The following is a 19,157-nucleotide window of genomic DNA, read 5'->3' as shown; positions in this document are numbered from 1 at the left end:
TTATTAAAGGAATGGTTTGAAAAGGTTTCTATTCTAATTTAGCTCAGAACACTGAATACTGGAGGGGAAAAAAAAAAAAAGTAATGATTTAATTCACCACCAAAAGTGACTTGGTGGAGAGAAGCACTCACCATCATCAAGGCTCTGTGGTAGGAGCTGCAAAGGGAACGAACTTAAGCCCGTAAGCAAATACCCTCCAGGAGAGACCCCTCACCACGGCCTTGGGCCGCAGCCTCATGACACCCCTAGAAGTAGTGCCAGGAGCTGTTTTACCCCCAACACCAGGAGCTTTGGGGCTGCGGGGCGCCGGCTGTGTCCAACAGCAGCATCTCGACCAAAGCATGGACACCTTGGGTCAACCTTCCCTCCCGTCCCTGCAGATGCAGCTGGCAGGACTCATGGAGCAAAGGTGGGACAGGCAGAGAGAAAAGGGTAGAGGAGATGGGAGAAAACAGCCACCCCTCGCTACCAAGAGACGGAGCTCCACAGCCCAGGGACGAGCTGCACTTAGAAGAGGAATGGAACAACGCTGCCGCACTGCTGCTGCAGCCTCCCAGCTGAATCCATATACACAGCTGGGCATTACCAATAATCTCTTAATAGCACTTAAATTCACCCATCTCTTCAGCTTCATGTTTTAATTCTTATTTTTATTTTTTTAAACGAAGTCCTCTCATATCAAATTTAACAAATGTGGGCAAACTGGAACTGCCTTCTTTTCCCATTCACACATGCCACTGATGCCTAAGATCAATGAAGATAGTTATGTGACCTGAAGTCCCTGAGTGTCAGAGAAGGCTTCCTGTCATTGAGGGATGCCCAAGGCACAGCCCTGGGGATGGAGACTGGGTACCCCTGTGCCGAGGGGGAATTCCCCATCAGGTGTGGATGGGCATGAGCGGGGTGTCTGCGGGGTCCAGAGCTGGTGATCTCTGCAGTCCTTTGTATGAAAGCAGCACAACGAAACAGAAAAGTGTCTTCACACCTACATACCTAGCCTGTTGGACAGTCTGCATTCATTTTAACCCCTTCCTCTCCTCCACAGCTCCCTCATTCCCAGGCAGATGCAGACACCCCAACCCAAGCCACACCTACGTGCTGGTCCCTGTTGGGGCCCAGGCGACCCCTCTCTGATGTCACCACTCAGCAGGCACTTGGCCATTCACCAGATCAGGGAAATTGCCTCTATCAGCGTTACCCTTCCCACAGAAACTGCAGCTTTTACATACACACAACAGACACGCAATTCATGATATTCACCAACAACATGGATCTCACTCCAGCTCAGAAGTTCGCTGCGCCGTGTAGACAGTGGTTCAATGGTCACCTTTCCTATTAACTCTTTCCTCACTGTAGCAAGGAGATGAGCATGGGAATGGGTAAGCTCCTCTTTTACCATTTCTTTTCCCCAGTTTCCCAGGAGGAAAAGAAACAAGATGACATGCTAAACAGGGAGCATCCTGCAAGCCTGGAGAGCTGCAGCTACACTCCAGCTTGGCTCAGAGCAGCGCCCGTGCCTCCCGTACCACAGGCAGCCACGTGCTCTCTGTGGCGTTTCGTACGAGAAGGTGAGACATTTCACACGGAGAGAAAGGGGAAGGAAGAATGTGAAAATTTCACCATGTGGTTACCGGTAGGAAGGAATAGGATTGATGAATTTTTCAGCTTTGATGATTTTGGTAAAACCATAAACCTCGTGCCTCATGCTTCAGGAGAATACATCACAAATTAACCGACCATAGTGCCCAAGGAATTCAGAGGTGGAATTGACTCTTTGACCCATTTTTGCAACCTACCAGGGATGTCTGACCAGTCCTACTTGTTTTAGAGCCTCTTCTGAAGTCAGTGCTGCTGAAATGCAGCAGCCTGATGCAAACTGCTGTCGGCTGCATCAGACTCTGCATAACATAGCTGTAGGATGCTGGTGGCATCTATGTCTCCAGAGGTCTTCTGGAACCAAAGAGGAGTTTAAACCAGACTTTCTCACTTGCATCAGCCCTGTGCTTTCTTACAATCATCTAATAATTTCCCAGAGTGCAAACTCCCCATCAAAGTGAAGGAAGATGCCACGACCCAGCAGCAATCTCACCAAGCATATGACTTGCAAGAACAATGATTGCCCCAGCAGCAGGCCAGGGAAGACCAGTCTCGTGTCGGACACCGGCCTCTCTCAGCACACAGTGCAGCTCCGGTCTCAGGTACCATGTACTAGACATGCTGGTAATGCAGAGCCTGCAGCACCGAGATTCTTCTAAAAATTAATCCTGGGAAGAAATTCTCTGGTAGCAATGTAATTTTTCTCTCCCTTATATACACTCATATACACACTCTTTGTCCATCTTTGGTATTTTCCTGAGGGACCATCCTTATGTTTGCTCAGTAGAGCAACTTTTCAGCTGGGGCCTCGAAACTCTGCTGGACCACATGTAGTTGCAATAATACCCAACCCCAATTTTTGCGATCTCCTAAATTTAAACAAAGCCGTGTACCCACATCAGCCACAAAGGAAGCCAGCAGAGTTTGTCTGTCCCCTCTGCTCATGCAGAGCTGGGACTCTCCACTGCCACCACCGTGCACTTGCCTGCAAAGCAGTCGGGGAGGGTTGCATCCTGTGGGCACATCCTTGCCACATACGCAAGGGCTGGAGCTTGCAGAGCATTTTTAGCACCTGTAGTTTCATGGCTTCACACCAGCTATGAGCTCTGTTTCATTTTTGGATGGAGAAGGGGCATTGCCACATCCAACACTGGAAACGTGCGTCCTGGGGGGAGGCGGCACAACAGGAGCCCCAGAGCCCAGACCTGTGTGAGCAGCACATCACACACAACCCTTCACAGAAAACACCTCCCGTCCACAGTCAGGAACTAACCCCTCCAGCAGGATATCCAAGTCATCCTCACCTGTGTTTTACAATTCAGAGATGCTACAGTTAGCAGCATTAAGCTTAAAATAAAAATGTTGGCATCTTTGCACAAAGAGATCTTGACTTCTCTTTCTAATGCATTTAGCTGCTTTTAAAGTGTCACTTATTGCATTGGAAACAAAACCAAATAAAAAAAATGTCCTCATTATTCTATGTGAAAGGCAAAGAGACAAGCAGGTGGCCTTGACTGCATAAGTCTCTTACCACACTGTTATGTTACTAAACTGAACATTTACACAGGTCTGAAAAATTGTTTGCAATAGGCATGTAGACAGCAGAGCTACCAGATGTTGTTCTCCTAATACTCACTGTACTGCGTCATTGGATACTGCTTGAAAACCAACCTGTGCCAAGTTTTCAGAGGCCTCAGCTCACTTCCTATGTGTGCACCTGCAGTTCTGGTGAGCTGGCGCTTGGATGCGGCTCGGTCCTGGGTGCACAGAAGCCTTTTGCGCTCAGGCTGTGCGTGCAGATGGGCTGCTGTTTGTGCAAGCCACCTCGCTCGCCCCAGAGCTATTTATGCAGTTACTGACACATGCACACAGCATCAGCAGCAGCACTTCCCTGCTGCATCCCATCACATGCTGTCAAACTTCGGTATAGTTAGAAAAAAAAGAAAAATGAGAAACCCCCCAAACTGCAAGTATAAGTTGGTGTTCGGATGAGAAAATAAAAGGTATTTCACCAAAGTCTATTTACTCATGTGCTGACATATCGAGAGGCTACACTTAAAACATTCAAAACTTTCTTGACTCCCTCCACGTCTCGTTAGCAGTGCTGCCCCCACCTCCACACTGCCCAGTGCCTTCCAGTTTCAGATGTAAGTGCTTTAACCAATTCACTGGGGCGAGATGCCGCTTCGCTGAGGTAAGTGAAGGGAGGAGGGAAGAGAAGGAGCATGAAGAATTACATCAAGAACCAGCCCCCAGAGACCTGTCTGCAATGCACATCCCCACATCAAGCTGTCAGCTCCCAGCATTCAGCCCCGCTGGGGTTTATTTGCTCCAGAGGAGGAATTCATTTTGCACTCAACTAATGTAACCCCAAAGTGCTTTAAAACAATATTCTTCTAATAGAGACATTACAACAGCCATTATTTTCCTGTTTAGAGTTAATCTAAGCAAATACAAAGGTAACTATTTTAAACAAACTACCATCATCACAAAAAATGGATACCAAATATTCTCCTCCACCATATGGTGAATTTAACTTTATTTTTTGCTCTTCTTGAAGGAGACACCCTCATTGGCAAACATCAGCTTGTGCAGCAACATGATAAAGAAACTAGAAAACACTTCCCTCAAAATCCTCTTGCTTAGTGACAGTTAAGGAAGCTCTGTTTAATAATATATTTAATTTCAAGCTCTCTTTCCCCTTACTTTCTAGAAAAGTGTATATTCCAAAGACCCACTGGGAAAAAAAAATTAGTTATTTCTAAATTATTCCCAAGTATTACATTCTTGAACGTAGTCCTAGTGGTCTGTGACTTACCATTGGGCTTCATTTTTCCTACCCATCCCACCAGCATCTATAATGATTGGGAGGGGTATAAATCCAAAGCAACTCAGAGGAAGCAAACAGATTTGCTCCACAGGGAGAAAGCCTGATCCTTGTATCCTCCACGCCGCGATACCACTTGTCCAGACCATCTCTGACTTCAGTCCTATTTTACAGAGCCTGGAACTTCAGGATAAGTGCACCTGGCCCAGGCTAGCATTAACAGTGCTCTCTTTCATAGGATGTACAAGTCATCAAATTTCAGGGAGTGAGGAGCCCCGTAGCAGCAGCCAACTTTCACTGGATTCCCTTAACAGCTGCAGCCTAACAGGCTTTGAAGTGAGCAGACACATCAGACACTCACCAGCTGCCTCTTGCACCTCCAGTTACCACATATTTATTTGAGCGATTACTGTGAATTTGTATGTTGGGTCCTCCGTGCTCTGAGGTTCCCCAGGCTTCCAAGTCAGGCTCTGCATGAGCACGTTTGATCTCTTTGGTCAAAAAGGTCTATAAGCAACTTTACATGCATCCAGGTGATTTTTAAATGTCAGCTTTGCTACGCAACGTGAAGATAACTGCTGCTTATAGGCTCACCTTCTCTGAAGCACCCCAAAGCTGCCACTGCTACTAGTTCAGTGGTTATTTCTTTGCAGGGAAACTCAGAGCTGAGGTGGGCACAGGTCTGCAGGTGGTACAAAACCCTAAGGTGGCCGAGCCACTCTGCAGCCCTCTTGCATGAGCAGTCCCAGGGTAAGGGCTCCAAACAGGTGCAGGTGTGAGCACCTCTTCTCCAAAAGCCAAAAATGCCAAAGTTGCTTTGCATAAAGCTTTTTTCTCTCTCCACCTCACCATCTGTAGATGCCATGGGCAGTGCAGATCTCCAGCAGCAAAAACCCCGCCGTGCACTGCTCTAGTTTACAAAGCTCTTTTGGGGTGGGGGCTCTACTGCTGCACCCCCCGTGCTCCCAGCAGGTCTTTTTGGTTCTCAAGAACTTACCTTGACTATGCACAACACAGAGAAGAAGTGTAGTGAAGACTATTACAATTTCTCCCACCACCAGGACAGTTGCTCCGTGCCGTTGCTGAGCCTTGTGCTGGTTATATCCTTGGAATTGCTGCAGAGCTGTGCTCTCTCCTGCAGCCCAGCAGGATGCCCAGCACATATTGCTGGTGCGAGTCACAGCACTGGTCCTTGGCCCAAATGGCAACACTGCAGGTCTCCGCTCCTCTGAAGACAACCTTTCTGATGCTGGGACACCTCATAGGAGCACGCTCTGGAGTCCTGCCATCCCTGTGCCGGTGCCGTAGGATGCATGCAGATATACCAGAAGGCTGCTGGAGGCTGCCAAGAACATCCTCTTTAACCTCCAGTCCCACTGCAATGCCACCACAGAATAAAAACAGTGGCCAGGACACCAACACAGCTTTGGCTGAACCTAGCCCCTAAACACCAATGCATAACTGTACCCATTCCACTTCAACCCTAGTTTGAGAGACGGCATTTTTTCGCTGCAACTCAAGTGACACACGAACGTGGCATCTGGCACATGCAGGTCAGTTGTTGCAGAGCATCTCACAGCCGTGCTGCAGTGCAGCGGGACCATGAGGCCAGTTTCTCCCAGCCAAGGTGCCAGTCCTGGCACCCTTTAATTCTGTGGCAGTGCGGATTAATTGGACACTGTGACAGGAATAGATGTACAGCTATCTTAAGCATTCATCAGCCTTATAAAGGTTAATTCATTAGCCTTTTGGCTCCAGAAGCAAGTCCTGCCTTCATTTACACCTCTGCAGATTCAACGGCCCAGAGGAGGTTTCAGAGATGTAACCTGGGTAAATTTTATCAATGAATTCAAATCTTGAGATAAATCAGGAGGAATGGATTTACCTTAATACTCTCCAAACATTCATCAGCATCACCTGCCAGCTCAGCAGGATTTAATCTCTTTTTAATCTCTCAAAAACAGTGGAGTATATGGGGAAGAGGTTGGGCACACAGCAATGGTGGATCCTGCTTTTTTTCTTTTTTTTAAAAAAATAATTCTGACTGCCAAACCACATTAAGCAGCACTTGGAAATTCATTAAGATCTTTGCTAATATCACCTTCCAGGTAAACAACCAGTTGTCACCGAGACAGCGTGCACGCTTCAGAGGAGGGACCATGCTCTTTGGCATAGGAGAAGAGGTGCCCATCCAGCAGCCTCTGCAGGAACACAGTATCTCCATGAAGATGCTCCAGGAGCTCAAATCCCATGGGCTAGCTGGCGGCAAGCACGGGACCACACAGGCGGGCTTTGCCCTGGGCCGTGGGCAGTGATGGGGCAGAGATGCAGCAAGCCACTTTTTGGTGCTAGCAGGGAGCTACACATGTAGCATCCACCAGCGCTGCTGCAAACCCAACAGCAGAAACACAGACCACGGTGCCAAAAAAACAAGCTTTGCTCTACAGGTACTATGCTCTACAAACAGCTTAAATCCCAGCCCTGGGTGATTTACAGGGTGTTTTCATGCCTCCCACTAAAACTATCAGCAACAACAGCAATACCAGCTCAGATGGCTGTGGATGTCACGGCCAGTGGCATCCCACCCCCTGGGGCTACTGAGCCAAGGGGACCCCCAGTACAACGTGCCTGATGGCAGCGGAGTCAGCGTGGGGGCGAATCTGATCCAGCGCGTTTAGGAGCGCCCAGATTAGAGTGTTAGCGTGTGATTCTAGGTTTACATAACACCACCAAATGATTTTGGCAGAAACAATTGGTATTAGCAAGGAAAACGAAGCATCAGGAACAGCCCGCGGAGCAAAGAGACACCTCTCACAGCAGCCCCCAGGCGGAAAAAAAAAAAAAACAAAAAACCCACAAAAAAACCACCCCAACAAATGCAACAGAAGCAACGCTTGGACAACAGGCAGGACGAAGGGAAATCTCAGCAAGGGGAAATGAAACCTGAATCGCAGCTGAGATGAGCAGGGAATTAAGCGTCCCTTTTCCACCTCCTTCCCAACCCTGTCGGACTAAGCTTTCTGGTTTATTAAGGCACTCCAGTCAAGCCTGCACCACTTAAACACAGTGAAGGGAAAGCCGTCTCACGCAGTGCTCCAAGCTGTGAGGTCTGAGCAGCTCCTGCCGAGCCGCCTCTGGCCCGCAGACGCTAATTGCGGAGCTCAGCGATGCCTGGGCAGGGACCCAAGGCACTCATCGCCTTGGCAGACCTGCCCTGCGGAGTGGGCTCTGCCACTGCATCGGGCAAAGCACCCACAGCTACAGGCGTCGTGCTCGGAAATGTTCAATCGCACGAGCTTCACACTGTAATTTTTAAGCCAATTCAGCCTGGATGTTGCTGGGTTAGTAGTATTGGATGTCACGTTTAGCCCCCCAAAAATACAGCAGAAACCCCAAAGAAGGCAGGACCTCCCCCTTGGCCGTTCCAGGGGCTACAGCTCTGGATGAAGGGATGAGGCCACCAGTTTCAGGTGGCCCAGCCAGCCCCAGTGCTGCTGTACATGTCACACTGCCACTGGGAGAGTCTGTGATGTGCACACTCATGCTCCGAGAGCGGGACTGCAACCACCAGCCCTATTTCACAGCATCTGAGGACATCTGGTCCCTCGGCACTCCGGCCTGGTGACCTAGTGAAGGAAAGAGACACAGCAGCTCTTCACAAACCTCTGGGTCCTGCAGCCTTCTTGCTATAACTGCGCTACGCAAGGAGGCAGCCTGCTCTTGAGACCTTTTTTTGCCAAGTACAGGATCCCTTCCAAGCTGGCGCCATCCCCATGCTCATGGCACGATGACAGTGACACAAGCTAAAGCCCCAGATCCAGCAGCACACTCTTCCTGCCTCCGAAATACTCAAGATTTCTAACTCGGGGCAAATGAGAAGCCCCAGTTCAGCTTCAGCACATCATAAGACAATTTCACAAGACAAGAGGATGCTGAAATCCACATTTCTTTGACGACTGACTCAGAGCAGTGCTTTCCTGCAAATGGGACCTGGATCTACGGCTTCACAGGCAGCTGGTGGAGGGCAGCTCTGGATAGAAGGACTTAAAACGAATCAAACTTGGTCCAAAACAGAAATAAATTTCCATTATAACTGTGGATTTACCTGTTACACGAGCATCCTATTTTGATAATGACTATCACATCTTTACATTTAGATCCTACCTATATTCCCTGAAATTCAGTACTCTGTGTCTGCTCTGGGAGCTTATACAGGACCCAACAGCTATACTTGAAATGGGGCATGCTCTTCTCCATCACATTCGTTTAACGTGCAGCACCTCACATTCAGGAACTTAGCCCTCAGATACTATCAACACCAAAATGAAAACAGGCTTTCAGTCCAGCTGGACACAGCAGGAATATTAAAGAGGGACTGAGTGTGACTCCAGCAACAGCCCACAGCCTCGGAGCAGGGTCGCTGCGTGCGCAGGGTGGCATCCCGCTGCCACGCAAGGCATGGGAAGGTGCAGGAGTGGGAGAAGTGGATGATAATTTTGTATGAGGCTGCCCTTGTTTCCAGATCTTCACTAATATCCTCTCAAACTTGCACACTGTGACCTTTCCAGCCAAAAAATAAAATAAATGAAACCCTGAACTCTAACAGGAATAGTAACACATGCAGGGGAAGAATGCCGGAGCCAGCTCTGGAGCCTGCAATCTGGATCCCTGCTTCTACAGGATGTGTTTCTAAATCTCAGTCAATACTGCATGTTTTCCAAGGAATGAGGCATTTCACATTTTATTAATTCTAACTAAAGCCCTTTTTATTACAAACTTACTATTTAGCATTTGATTGCAGCCATCACCACTGAGACTCTCACTGTATCAGAGCAGAAAATCCATGGCTCGTAGTTGGTGTGGGCTGTATATTGATATTTTTCTCTCCTGCCATCTCAATCCCAGAAGGTGCTATTGGAATTATTTTAAATACACTTCCATAAATCCCTTCTAGCCTAAGCTATTCTATTCTTTTCAACATGTATTTGTTTCATTTGCACTCTCACACAGATTTGGTACCCCACATCCACAGATGACTGAAGTTACATATTGTTATTCCCACCAGGTTTGGCCTCCCCCAAAAGAAGGTCACTGCATGCCAACCCCTTTACTTAAAGGGCTGCTAGTTTATGAAGCTAAAAAGACCATTTCATTAATATTTTTCCTCTTTTCAAAGCCCAACTCTTAAGTGGAAAAACTGATTTAATATAGTTTTCATAAAACCTACACTCTGCTCTGATTTAAATCAAATAATTAAATACTCCACATGTGCCATTTGGCACAGCCACGACAGAACTATCTGGTTTGCAAACAGACTGCCACCCACAATTAACTTGCCACCTTGATACAGAAATGCAGGTTGTCAATTAATTAAAAAACACATGCCACTAGTCTTCAGTTCACTTTATGACCTGCAGCCTTTCCTCCTAGGCAGACTTTTTATCTTAAGGCGAAAAGAAAAATCAAACATAACTACCACCTAATAATGAAAACATGACACTGGTTTTCTTGGCATCTAATAAACGTTGTTCTCAGCTTTAACAGATTTATCAGGTTTAAAACCACCATGTCTCCAACATCCGTCTGGGGTAGAGGAGACCAGACCATAATTCCAGTGCAGGTTCCTAAATATACACAGAGGGAAGCCTGCGTGACCTCATTGTCTGGCTGCAGGGTTAGATCCATGGTGCTTGTTGGAAGGTTTTTTTTCTCCTTTCAAGGGCTGTTTGATCTTCAATCAACAATGCTTATCAGTGGTAAAGTCTGCCAGCCATTCCCAAAAGTTTGATATTTTTAACAGCACATTCTTCTTCTCCTTTGAATGCTATTTAGAGACAAGATAATGCATCAGGGGAAAAGTTGCCTCCCTCGGTTTAACACGGACAAACAGAGCAGGATTCTACCAGGGGGAACATACATTTCCCAGTGCTACAAGCCCCAGCTTCTGTGGTTCATGTTTCCCCCCCCGTATTTTTGCTTTTTCTTTTTCAGATGACATCCAAATGCTTTTTTGTACTCATTGCATAAGCTAGGACAAACCAAAATAATTCAATTTTTTCCATATAAAACTTCTTCTAAAGTTTTCATAAATTTAATTTCCACTCTGTCAAAGTTTCTTTCCTTTTCGCTAAGGACTCCAGGGCACACTGCCCCTCTTCTGACACTAGGGACTAGAAATCTAATTCCCTAAAAATACATCATTCTTCCACTGCAGGCACGCTGTGCTGACATGGCTCACCGTGTAACAACCTACCGTTCAAAGAAGCACCCATGAAACATGAGAAACATGGAAGGGATCTAAACGGTTATTTTTTGACAGAGAAAAAAATTTACCTTTATTTTAGGGTTCAGTAACTGTAAAAGACTTTTTATTTTGTTGCTTAATTCAGAGCTAGCCAGCAACGTCAGCCAGGGAGACCCGAAGGCCAGAAACACCTCCGTGGGTGCAGCAGTGCTGGGCTTGGAGGAGCCAACCTTCAGCAGCCCACGTCGTCCTCCCCCCGGCTGCAGCACCCCGAAGGTCCCTGGGGCCCCAACAGCATCTTCCCCATGGTGTAAAGGAGAGGTGATGGTAGAGGTGGAATGAAACAGCTCATCACTGACCCAGAGATCAGCTTTTGCGGGAGAAAGGAGCTCAGCCTGCACACTGCTAGGAACAGGACTGAGGTCCAGGAGCTCCCCACGTGGACAGCACGCTGCTGTGAGTCCAGCACCACGGGGGGCCAAGCTCTCCGTTACCACCACCGGCCCCATCTCCCCCGCCATGCAGGGTCATCCTTCACATTAAAACTGTTGCATTTGAGGGTTTTCGAACGGTTTAACAACTTCTAATGATCTGTACAGCTCTACCATCTTCACAGAGAGAGGGAGGAGATGCTCGGAGAATCAACCACTGGGTAAGTCAGGCTGGAAAGGTGAAACTCTCTCATAGGTATAAACATGGTTAATCCACATCTTTGGAAGAGAGAAGCCTTTCGGGGTGCCCCAGGCTCTGCTTGCACCTCTCCAGGGGCCCAGGTCTCCTGCAATGGATGCTCAGCGCTGGGGATGGCTCAAATTATTCATCAAAATAACCCCCAAATGCCTGGGGTACCTGGAAATGACCTCCTGTTTCTGGAGACGGAGACCTAGGCCAGTTCATGCAGAGGTTAAATAGCAGAGCCACAACACAGCCCTTACCTCCCAACCCTGACCACAGGCAAGCACAGGCTCCACCCTGCAAGCAGAAGGAGATGAAGAGGAAGATGAAGAGGCTTTCTCTGAAGCTGAAAGGAGAGGAGGAGCATGGTGAACAGGCAGACAGCCAGGGAGAAAGGGGATGGAGCCTCCCTGATGAGTCCAGATGGGGATGGAAACTCTGAGTCATCGGTAGGTTTTGCAGGAAGAAAAACCTGATGATGTGATCCAGCTAATCAGATATAAAAAGCACTCCTCACTGCCACCAAGGTGGAACAGGATCCACAGGGCTTGGGCAGCCCAGTTCCGGGGCAAAATACAACCTGGGTGACAGAGAGGACGGTGGCACATCACCAGAAGCGAGGGTGGCACGTGCAAGTACAGCCGGTGCTCGCTTCCTCGTCGCCCCCGAGACCACGGTGCCAGGGCTGCCTGCTTTGGGGTAGGGGCCACCCCAGCCCTTCTCCGCAGGGCTGGTGGTTTCAGGCACATGGAAGAGAAGATGCACATCAGGAGTGAGAAGAGGCTCAGGCAGAGCCACAAGTTTTACCACCCTCCCCATTTGGGAATAGGTCCCCATACTGCCACCCCGCTTTTCTGGCTCCTGCTAAGTTATGAGAACCTTAGAAACACAGAAAAAAAAAACCCCAACAAAACAAACCAAACAAAAACCAAAACCCAAACACCATAAGAGCAAGAGGCTGGGTTCTTAAACCAACAGAAAAAAAATTAATACACCTACATTTAAAACACTTGTGCAATCCAGCCTCCTGTGTCCAGGCTATAATTAGAGGTCAAGAAACTGCCTCAGACCAAGAGTCACCCAATTTCTGCAGATAAGGTTCCTCAGAAGCCGCGTGCAGCAACCAGCATAAACCGATGCTCAAATATTCTTTCCATAATAACAATTACTGGTCCAGGGCCCTAATTTAACACTTACCTAACAGTTACATTCGCCACAGAGCCGAACTGAAATTGCACAGTCGTCAGGAAGAGATTTAATTATATCTGCAGAGGTCAACCAATCTATGCAAAAGATTACGGCGGAGGAGAGAGATTCTGTGGCATAATGCAAAGATTTCGCCTGCAGGCGACGCAGCAGCCAATGCCATTTTTCAAAGAAGAAATGGCATCCATCAGAACAAAACCACCAGAGGGAAACAATAGAAAGGGGGGGGGATGATGCAGATGATTAAAATATTTAAATCTGGTCATATAAGTGCAAAAACAGGCAATTTAACGCTGTTTTCAATCACACTTTTTTTTTTTTTTTTAGGAGTGGTTTGATTAGGGCTTGTTTCAGTAAGTTTTGTTGCAAGATTTCTCCCCCCTGCAGCTGAACTGTGCATCCCCAAGTATAAGCTTTAATTATATAAAAACGAGTGTGTAAAATCATGAAGGTGGAACATTAGAGCTCAAACCTCCAATTAGGAGTTAATGGTATCAAAGCTGGAATCATGCTAACATTTTACCCTGACTTTAGAAATGCAGAATAAAATATAAAGAAGAGGCAGAGAAGGTGGTACACAACAGCTTCAGACAGAAGCCTTGCACTCACTGGATGGAAAATTGTCAGGGAAAACACATTAGGAGCACAATAACTTATTTTTAATGTAGAGCTGTTAGGAAAACACAATTATATGCTTCATTTATACTGAAAGATATAACCTAACTTATGGTAAAAGCATTTAGAGCTCATTTTGTAAAAAAACCACAGATGAGTGCAAAGGTAATAGGGAAAAACTGTGCACCTAGAGAGGATAACACGCGCCCACCACAGCACGCTCCAGCTCGGCCAGTCTGCGCGCAGCAGCAGAGCAGTCCTCGCCTCCCACTCCTTGTGTCCAGCAGCGGAGAGATGCAAAGTGAAGGCAGAATGAAAATAGAGATTTTTTTTCTTCAAATGCTGCAAAAATACCACGATGGTGACAACCACCACCAGGACAGGAGCGGGCAGTGCCCAGCCTTACAGCTAGAGAAAGCAGGGCCCTGCAAGAGCTCTGCAAAGGTTACAGGTGCTCCCCCCACTGCCTGTGCTGCACAAGCTATAGGATGCTCCAGTCTGTTACAAGCAAAATACAATTTATCAGCACAATGTCTTCTGCATTATGGATTTAAAAACAGATCCCAGTGCCTGTTGCAAGCTCAGAGGTATAAGTCCAGAGCTGTTCGTGGATTTACTCCGTGGTTATGGCAGTGTAACACGCAATAGGCTTTGGACCACTGACTTAGGGGACAATATTTATAATTAAAGCATCATAAATAAATCAGAGAAAGTTGCAAGATTTTGATCTTCAATTTTTGGTCTCTATGTTCCTCTGCTACAGGCACTTGCACGGATCAGGCCCTTGTCAAGGTTATTCAGAACTGGCCCCAACACATTGTTATATACAAGTCAGACCAGTCTTCAAAATATCTTCCATTGTTCCAAAAACAACCAGATTAAAGCCTTCCCTCTGCACATACAGAGAGAACAACAATTTCTATGAATGGATGGACATTCATTATTTAGCTCCCAATCCCTGACTTAAAGCCCAAGGCAAAAATGGAGCTTCAAACGCCTTCCGCCATGCAACCCATCAAAGATTGCTCTGGAGAACACAGGGCTGTCCCACTGAGTAGCTCAAACACTTTTCAGAAGAAGCCCTTGCCCATATTCAGGGCCTAAAAAAAAAAAATCCACATTTGCAAATCAACAGGAGCTGCCTGCCAAATGAGAATAAAATAGGCCCCAAATGAAAAATCTGCTGGACTTTGTTCTCCATCCAAAATCCTCCATCTCTAAAGAAAGATTTATGTTACTTCAAAACAGAGTTGGCTTAGAAAGTAAAAAGGAAAAGAATATATTTTATCTTCCAGACTGGCAAAGCAGTTCTGGAACGATGAAAAAGGGACCGTGTTTATCACTGCAATGTACAATTTATGGTAAAAGTCAAAACAAAACAAGAACGTTCCACAGAAATGCATCGACCTGGGCTCATACCAGCAGCTCAGATCCCATTTCTGAAGGGTTCTTAAGAGAAGAGACCATTGGTTACAGATTAATACTCATCTCATGACTATCAGATTTTAATTACCCATAATTTATGATGGTGTATTGGTGAAATAGTTTTTGTCAATTTATGAGCCTAAAAGGCAACATGCAGGGTGTGTCTGGAGATGCAAAGCCACAGAGCCCTATTAGGAAGGTTTGGGACAAGTTTTAATGGTGCTGTTGAATCCTACAGAAACGCTACAGGGTTAACAGGGCTCCCCAGCACACACCTCCCATTAACTGCCAGAAATGCTGGAGGACCCCAGGCACTCCCCATGTCACAGCCCTGTGTTTGCTCTGCAAGGAGTAGGTATTCCCAGGCTGGGTCCTCCTCCTCCTCCCCATCAATCATTGCCCTAAGTGGAAATTAGGCATCATGCTAACCAAGTCTGATCATCAGAACACCAGAAGCAACTAAGAAGAATTTATATTTAAATTTATTTCTGCAGGAAGAATAGAGAGATGTTAATTCACTCCCCAAAGTTGCCCCTAGGGAGTAGGGAGCGGGATCGCTCCTTGTGCACCACAGCACAGCATCGCTGCTTACACTGCGTGAAAGACCGTGTGGTGCTGTGCTCAGGCAGGATTCCTGCCATACGCCTCCCTCGCAAAAGCAATTTTGCCTGGGCTAAGAAGGAAAAACTCCCTCCCGTACTTTGTGGGCCCACACAATTTAAGATCTGGGAAAATCCTTCCATGCTGGTATACGAGCCAGCATACCAGATCCTGTCGCTAAAGCCCTGCTAAGAGCAGAATGAGCCCCTGTGTTACTAAACTATATGGTTTACTTATCGTGAAATACAGATGCAAAGAGTCTCTCTGGAGTTTAAGTGGGAAAAATCTCCAAATTTTCAGAAAGTAACCGGAGAGATGTGAAAATACTCCACCAGAGACCAACAATCCCTTCATGCGGTGCAGGAACACGCTGCCTCTCCCCCGTAACACCACCACAACACGAGGCAGCAACGAGACACCGTGAGAGCCCCACTCCCCCAGCAACGGAGCAGGAGCAGGGCCTGCAGCAGATACCAGTGCCCCTGGAAAAGGCCAGAGAGACAGAAAAAGGGGCTTTAGACCAAGATTTAAAAGAGAAATCCAAAACAGAGGTAGATGCTCCTTTCAGCAGGGCTCAGGTGACCGATGGCAGAGACGGGTATCACAGTTTGGATGAGGGCTCCTTGCAGAGATGGTACCACCTTCAGCTGAACCTCTCCGGTCCCTCGCAGCTGCTGTGCAGACTCAACCTAACGCACAAGCAGCCTTTCTTCCGTGCAGCCCCAACGATGGAGCAAGTTCTGGATCCGGCCCACGGGAAGGAGGCGAGGGGCCAGCACCCTGGCGTGGGAAGCGCTTGTTGCGGCGTGCCCCAGGGAAGCTGCTGGGCAGCTCCGGGAAGGTGTCGCTCCTTATCACACTTGTACCTTGAGCTGAGCCCAGTGCAACCCTAAAAATCCTGCTAAGGAGCATCAGTCCTCCAGGCTGTGAGCAGCAGCTCCCCAGGCACCGGGAAGTTTGGGGTTGGCTCTGCTTCCCAGCGGCCACAGCAAGCTGCTCCATGTGGGATCACCCGTGATGGAGACAGGTTTATATGAGGAGCCCTTCTTCCCCTGCTTCAATGCTACCAGCACACCCAATGCACAAAAACTCCTCACCAAATGCAGTCAGCAGAGGGGAAGGCCCCTTCTCACCCTGCCTGCCAGGGCAGGAGGGACCCTGTTCTCCACCCATGGGCATCTAGCCCCTTGCTCCCCACTGGGTCCCTCTCGGCGGCCAGCCCTTCACGGGAAAACAGGGACGCTCCAGAAGCGGTTAAAGAAAGCATGCAAATGCCCCCCTTCTGGGGAGGCCTCAGCTGAACGTATGCTCCCATTTCATTATCCCTCTAAACATCCCTTGTCCTTTTAAAAATGGAAATGCTGATACGCAATAGGCACCTCTGTAGCTGCAAAGAGAAACTGTGGCTTACTGCAGCACACAGGCGAGATCGGAGACCTCACGGTAACAATATCATGTTCAGTAAGTGCACAAAACAATTACATTAACATTTCAGGATGCTTTGGGCTAAAGCACATCTACCCAGCAAGCTCGTTGGCAATGGGTGTGCAGGCAGAGCTCTGCTGTGCCCTCAGCAAGTTATTTATACACAGTGACACTGCACACTCCTTTCCAGCTTCTCTGCCTCCCCCTAAATAAATAAATAAATACAGCAGCTCTTTGGGGAAAAAAAAAGCCAAACCTGAACAAAACAATCGCTTTAAATCGAAGGGCTTTAAAGCCCCTCCATAAACCCAACAAAGCAGGACGACAGCAAAGAGCCTGTAAGTGCTCCTTGCCCAGGTCCTTCCTAGAGATGGATTTCATCTGAGATACCTGCATGTGATAGCGGGAGAACTTCTGATTTTTCCAGTCCACCCTCCCCTCCTCTGTAGCTTTTTAAAGCAGAAATGTTTTGAGGCAGATACTGTCTTAGCCCAGCTCTGGGCTGAGCCACCAGCACCAGACAGGAGCGATGGGGCCGGGACCGGTGTGAGTTTTTGGAGTTTCCCAGAGGGTCCCACGCAGCTCCAGGGAGCGGGTGTGCTCAGGCAGCGCTCTCCGTAGCGGGCACAAGATACCAGGGTGCTGGTGGCGATCCTCAGCCGTACACCACCCCACACTGGCCTGAGAAGTTCTCCGAAGCAAAAGCAACAGGCGATACCTCCGCCCGCTCCGCACTGGGCCACGTTTTGATGCTGGAGTTACGATCATTACACCTGCATTCGGCCAGGAAAACAAAGTCAACCCATTTCATCTCTGGCTTCATTCCAGCAGCCTCATCCCACAGACAAACATGCACCGCGGTGCACGAGCAAACGATATTTGAGAACTCAGAAAAGAAGAAGAAAAAAAAAAAAAAGAGAGCCCTGAATATCAGAAAAGGGTAAGTCACTTCCTTTCTTCCTCCCGCTGCCTTAAGATCCTCCGTAGCAGCGACAACAGCAGCATCTGGTGGCAGTGGCCAGCACCCGGGGTCCCCTCCAGGGTCCCATCCTCCCTGGCCGCACCAGCACCCAAACGCACCCGCTCGCTCTCCCGGGCTGCGCTCGCTGGAGAGTCAAGAATCGCCCAGAAGAGGCGATTTCCTCCAGCCTCCCCGTCCCCAGCGCCGGCCACAGCCAGGACCCGTGGATCAGCTGCGACCGCCTAATCCGGGACTAATCTCAGGGATTCAGGCCATGGATGAGCTGACGACGACGTGGGGCCCCGTGCACCCCAAGGTTCCAGCAGGCGCTGCTGGGGGGACACGGGGACCGCGCAGCCCCGCGGCAAAGGCCTGTGGCACTGCGCGACGACTGCGAGCCCCAGCTCCCGCACGAGCAACCAGAAGACAAACTAAATCATGTTCACCTCTAACAACTTCTTGGTAAAATCGAGTTCCTAAAGCCAGCGGGATCTGGGGGTTGCCACGGTTCCCAGCGGCACACGCTCACATGACCCCAGACTTCCAGCTTTTGCACACTTTTGCACACAACAGCAGGCGTTTCAGTGGCACGGATGACCTGCTCCCAGGTGACCCGGCTCTCGTTAGTATTTTAAGAGTATATTTAGCATTTTAATGATAATAAAACAGTTTGAAACTACCAGTACGTGGATACAGAAGAAATCGATTTGTTTCCTTTCAGCATAATCAGGCATCTCAAAATAAATGAGAATTATTAGGTTTGCTACAACTTAATAAAAAGAGATAACCTAAATGACAGAGAACAGTTAAATACATATATTGATACATAGAGATTAATTTGCTGCATCTGGGAAGCCACACAGGTTTCCCTGGGCTTGTTTCTAAAGAGTTTGATCCCGAAGTATCACAACAGCGAGATGAGCCGGGGGCATCCTGAGCTGCAGTCCCAACGCAGGAGAGCATTTCCTCCCTTTATTAACTTTTTTCCAATGCAATTACCCGAATTTGGCCCAGGAGGACGCAGCCTGGGTTACGTCTCGGAGCTTATCGTGGGGATCCTCCCTCCCCCAGACGGGGCTCCTTCCTACGGCTTTGTTGCTGAACTATCAGCGCTCTTCACCTCCACGCGGGGAAGGCGATACCGCGGGGAGCTCTTTATCCCCAAGTGCAGCATCTGGCCCCTTCACTGCGGCTTCTCTCGGATGAAGGAAATTTCCTACAGCCCCTCCGGCGCCCTCAGCGATCCCCCGGCGGGTCCCTCTCCCGTTACAGGGGGTGCCTTCCCTCGCCGCTCCAGCGAGCGGGGACGATGCCGGCTGGGGAGCTCCCCCCGCCGCGCCGGGGGTCCGGGGGGTCTGGGTCCCTGGGTGCTGCCCTCGGCGGGAGCATCGCGGGGCGGCGGGGGGCGGGGGGGGGGGTTTGGGTGGCCGGAGCTCCCGCTCAGGAGGCGCCAGCGACCCCAGCCCAGCGGCTCGGCAGCCTCGGGAAGAAGGTGCAAAACAACCCAGCAAACAACAACAACCAAAAGTGCCCGACAACAACCACAACAAACCAAAACCCCACGTACGTCGGTTCGGGCCAAA

The 19,157-nt window shown here is 48.6% G+C and overlaps 1 protein-coding gene across 2 annotated transcripts in view; it reads right to left on the bottom strand.

Annotated features, from left to right (window-relative positions):
• Positions 1–19,157, bottom strand: part of TOX2 (TOX high mobility group box family member 2) — a 154,449-nt gene that overhangs the window by 134,775 nt on the left and 517 nt on the right. The window contains exon 1 of one of the 2 annotated variants that reach the window (XM_074888275.1): positions 17,004–17,038. The exons of the other annotated variant lie outside the window; for it this stretch is intronic. Coding sequence (XP_074744376.1) covers positions 17,004–17,009 — 6 coding nt within the window. The 5' untranslated portion in view covers positions 17,010–17,038. Of the gene's footprint in view, positions 1–17,003; positions 17,039–19,157 lie in introns of those variants that run through there. 2 annotated transcript variants of the gene reach the window in all.

The sequence above is a fragment of the Strix uralensis genome, chromosome 18 (assembly GCF_047716275.1).
Source record: "Strix uralensis isolate ZFMK-TIS-50842 chromosome 18, bStrUra1, whole genome shotgun sequence".
NCBI classification, from domain to species: Eukaryota; Metazoa; Chordata; class Aves; order Strigiformes; family Strigidae; genus Strix; species Strix uralensis.
The sequence above is the reverse complement of the archived record's forward strand: the minus strand, read 5'-3'. Positions and strand labels throughout refer to the sequence as shown.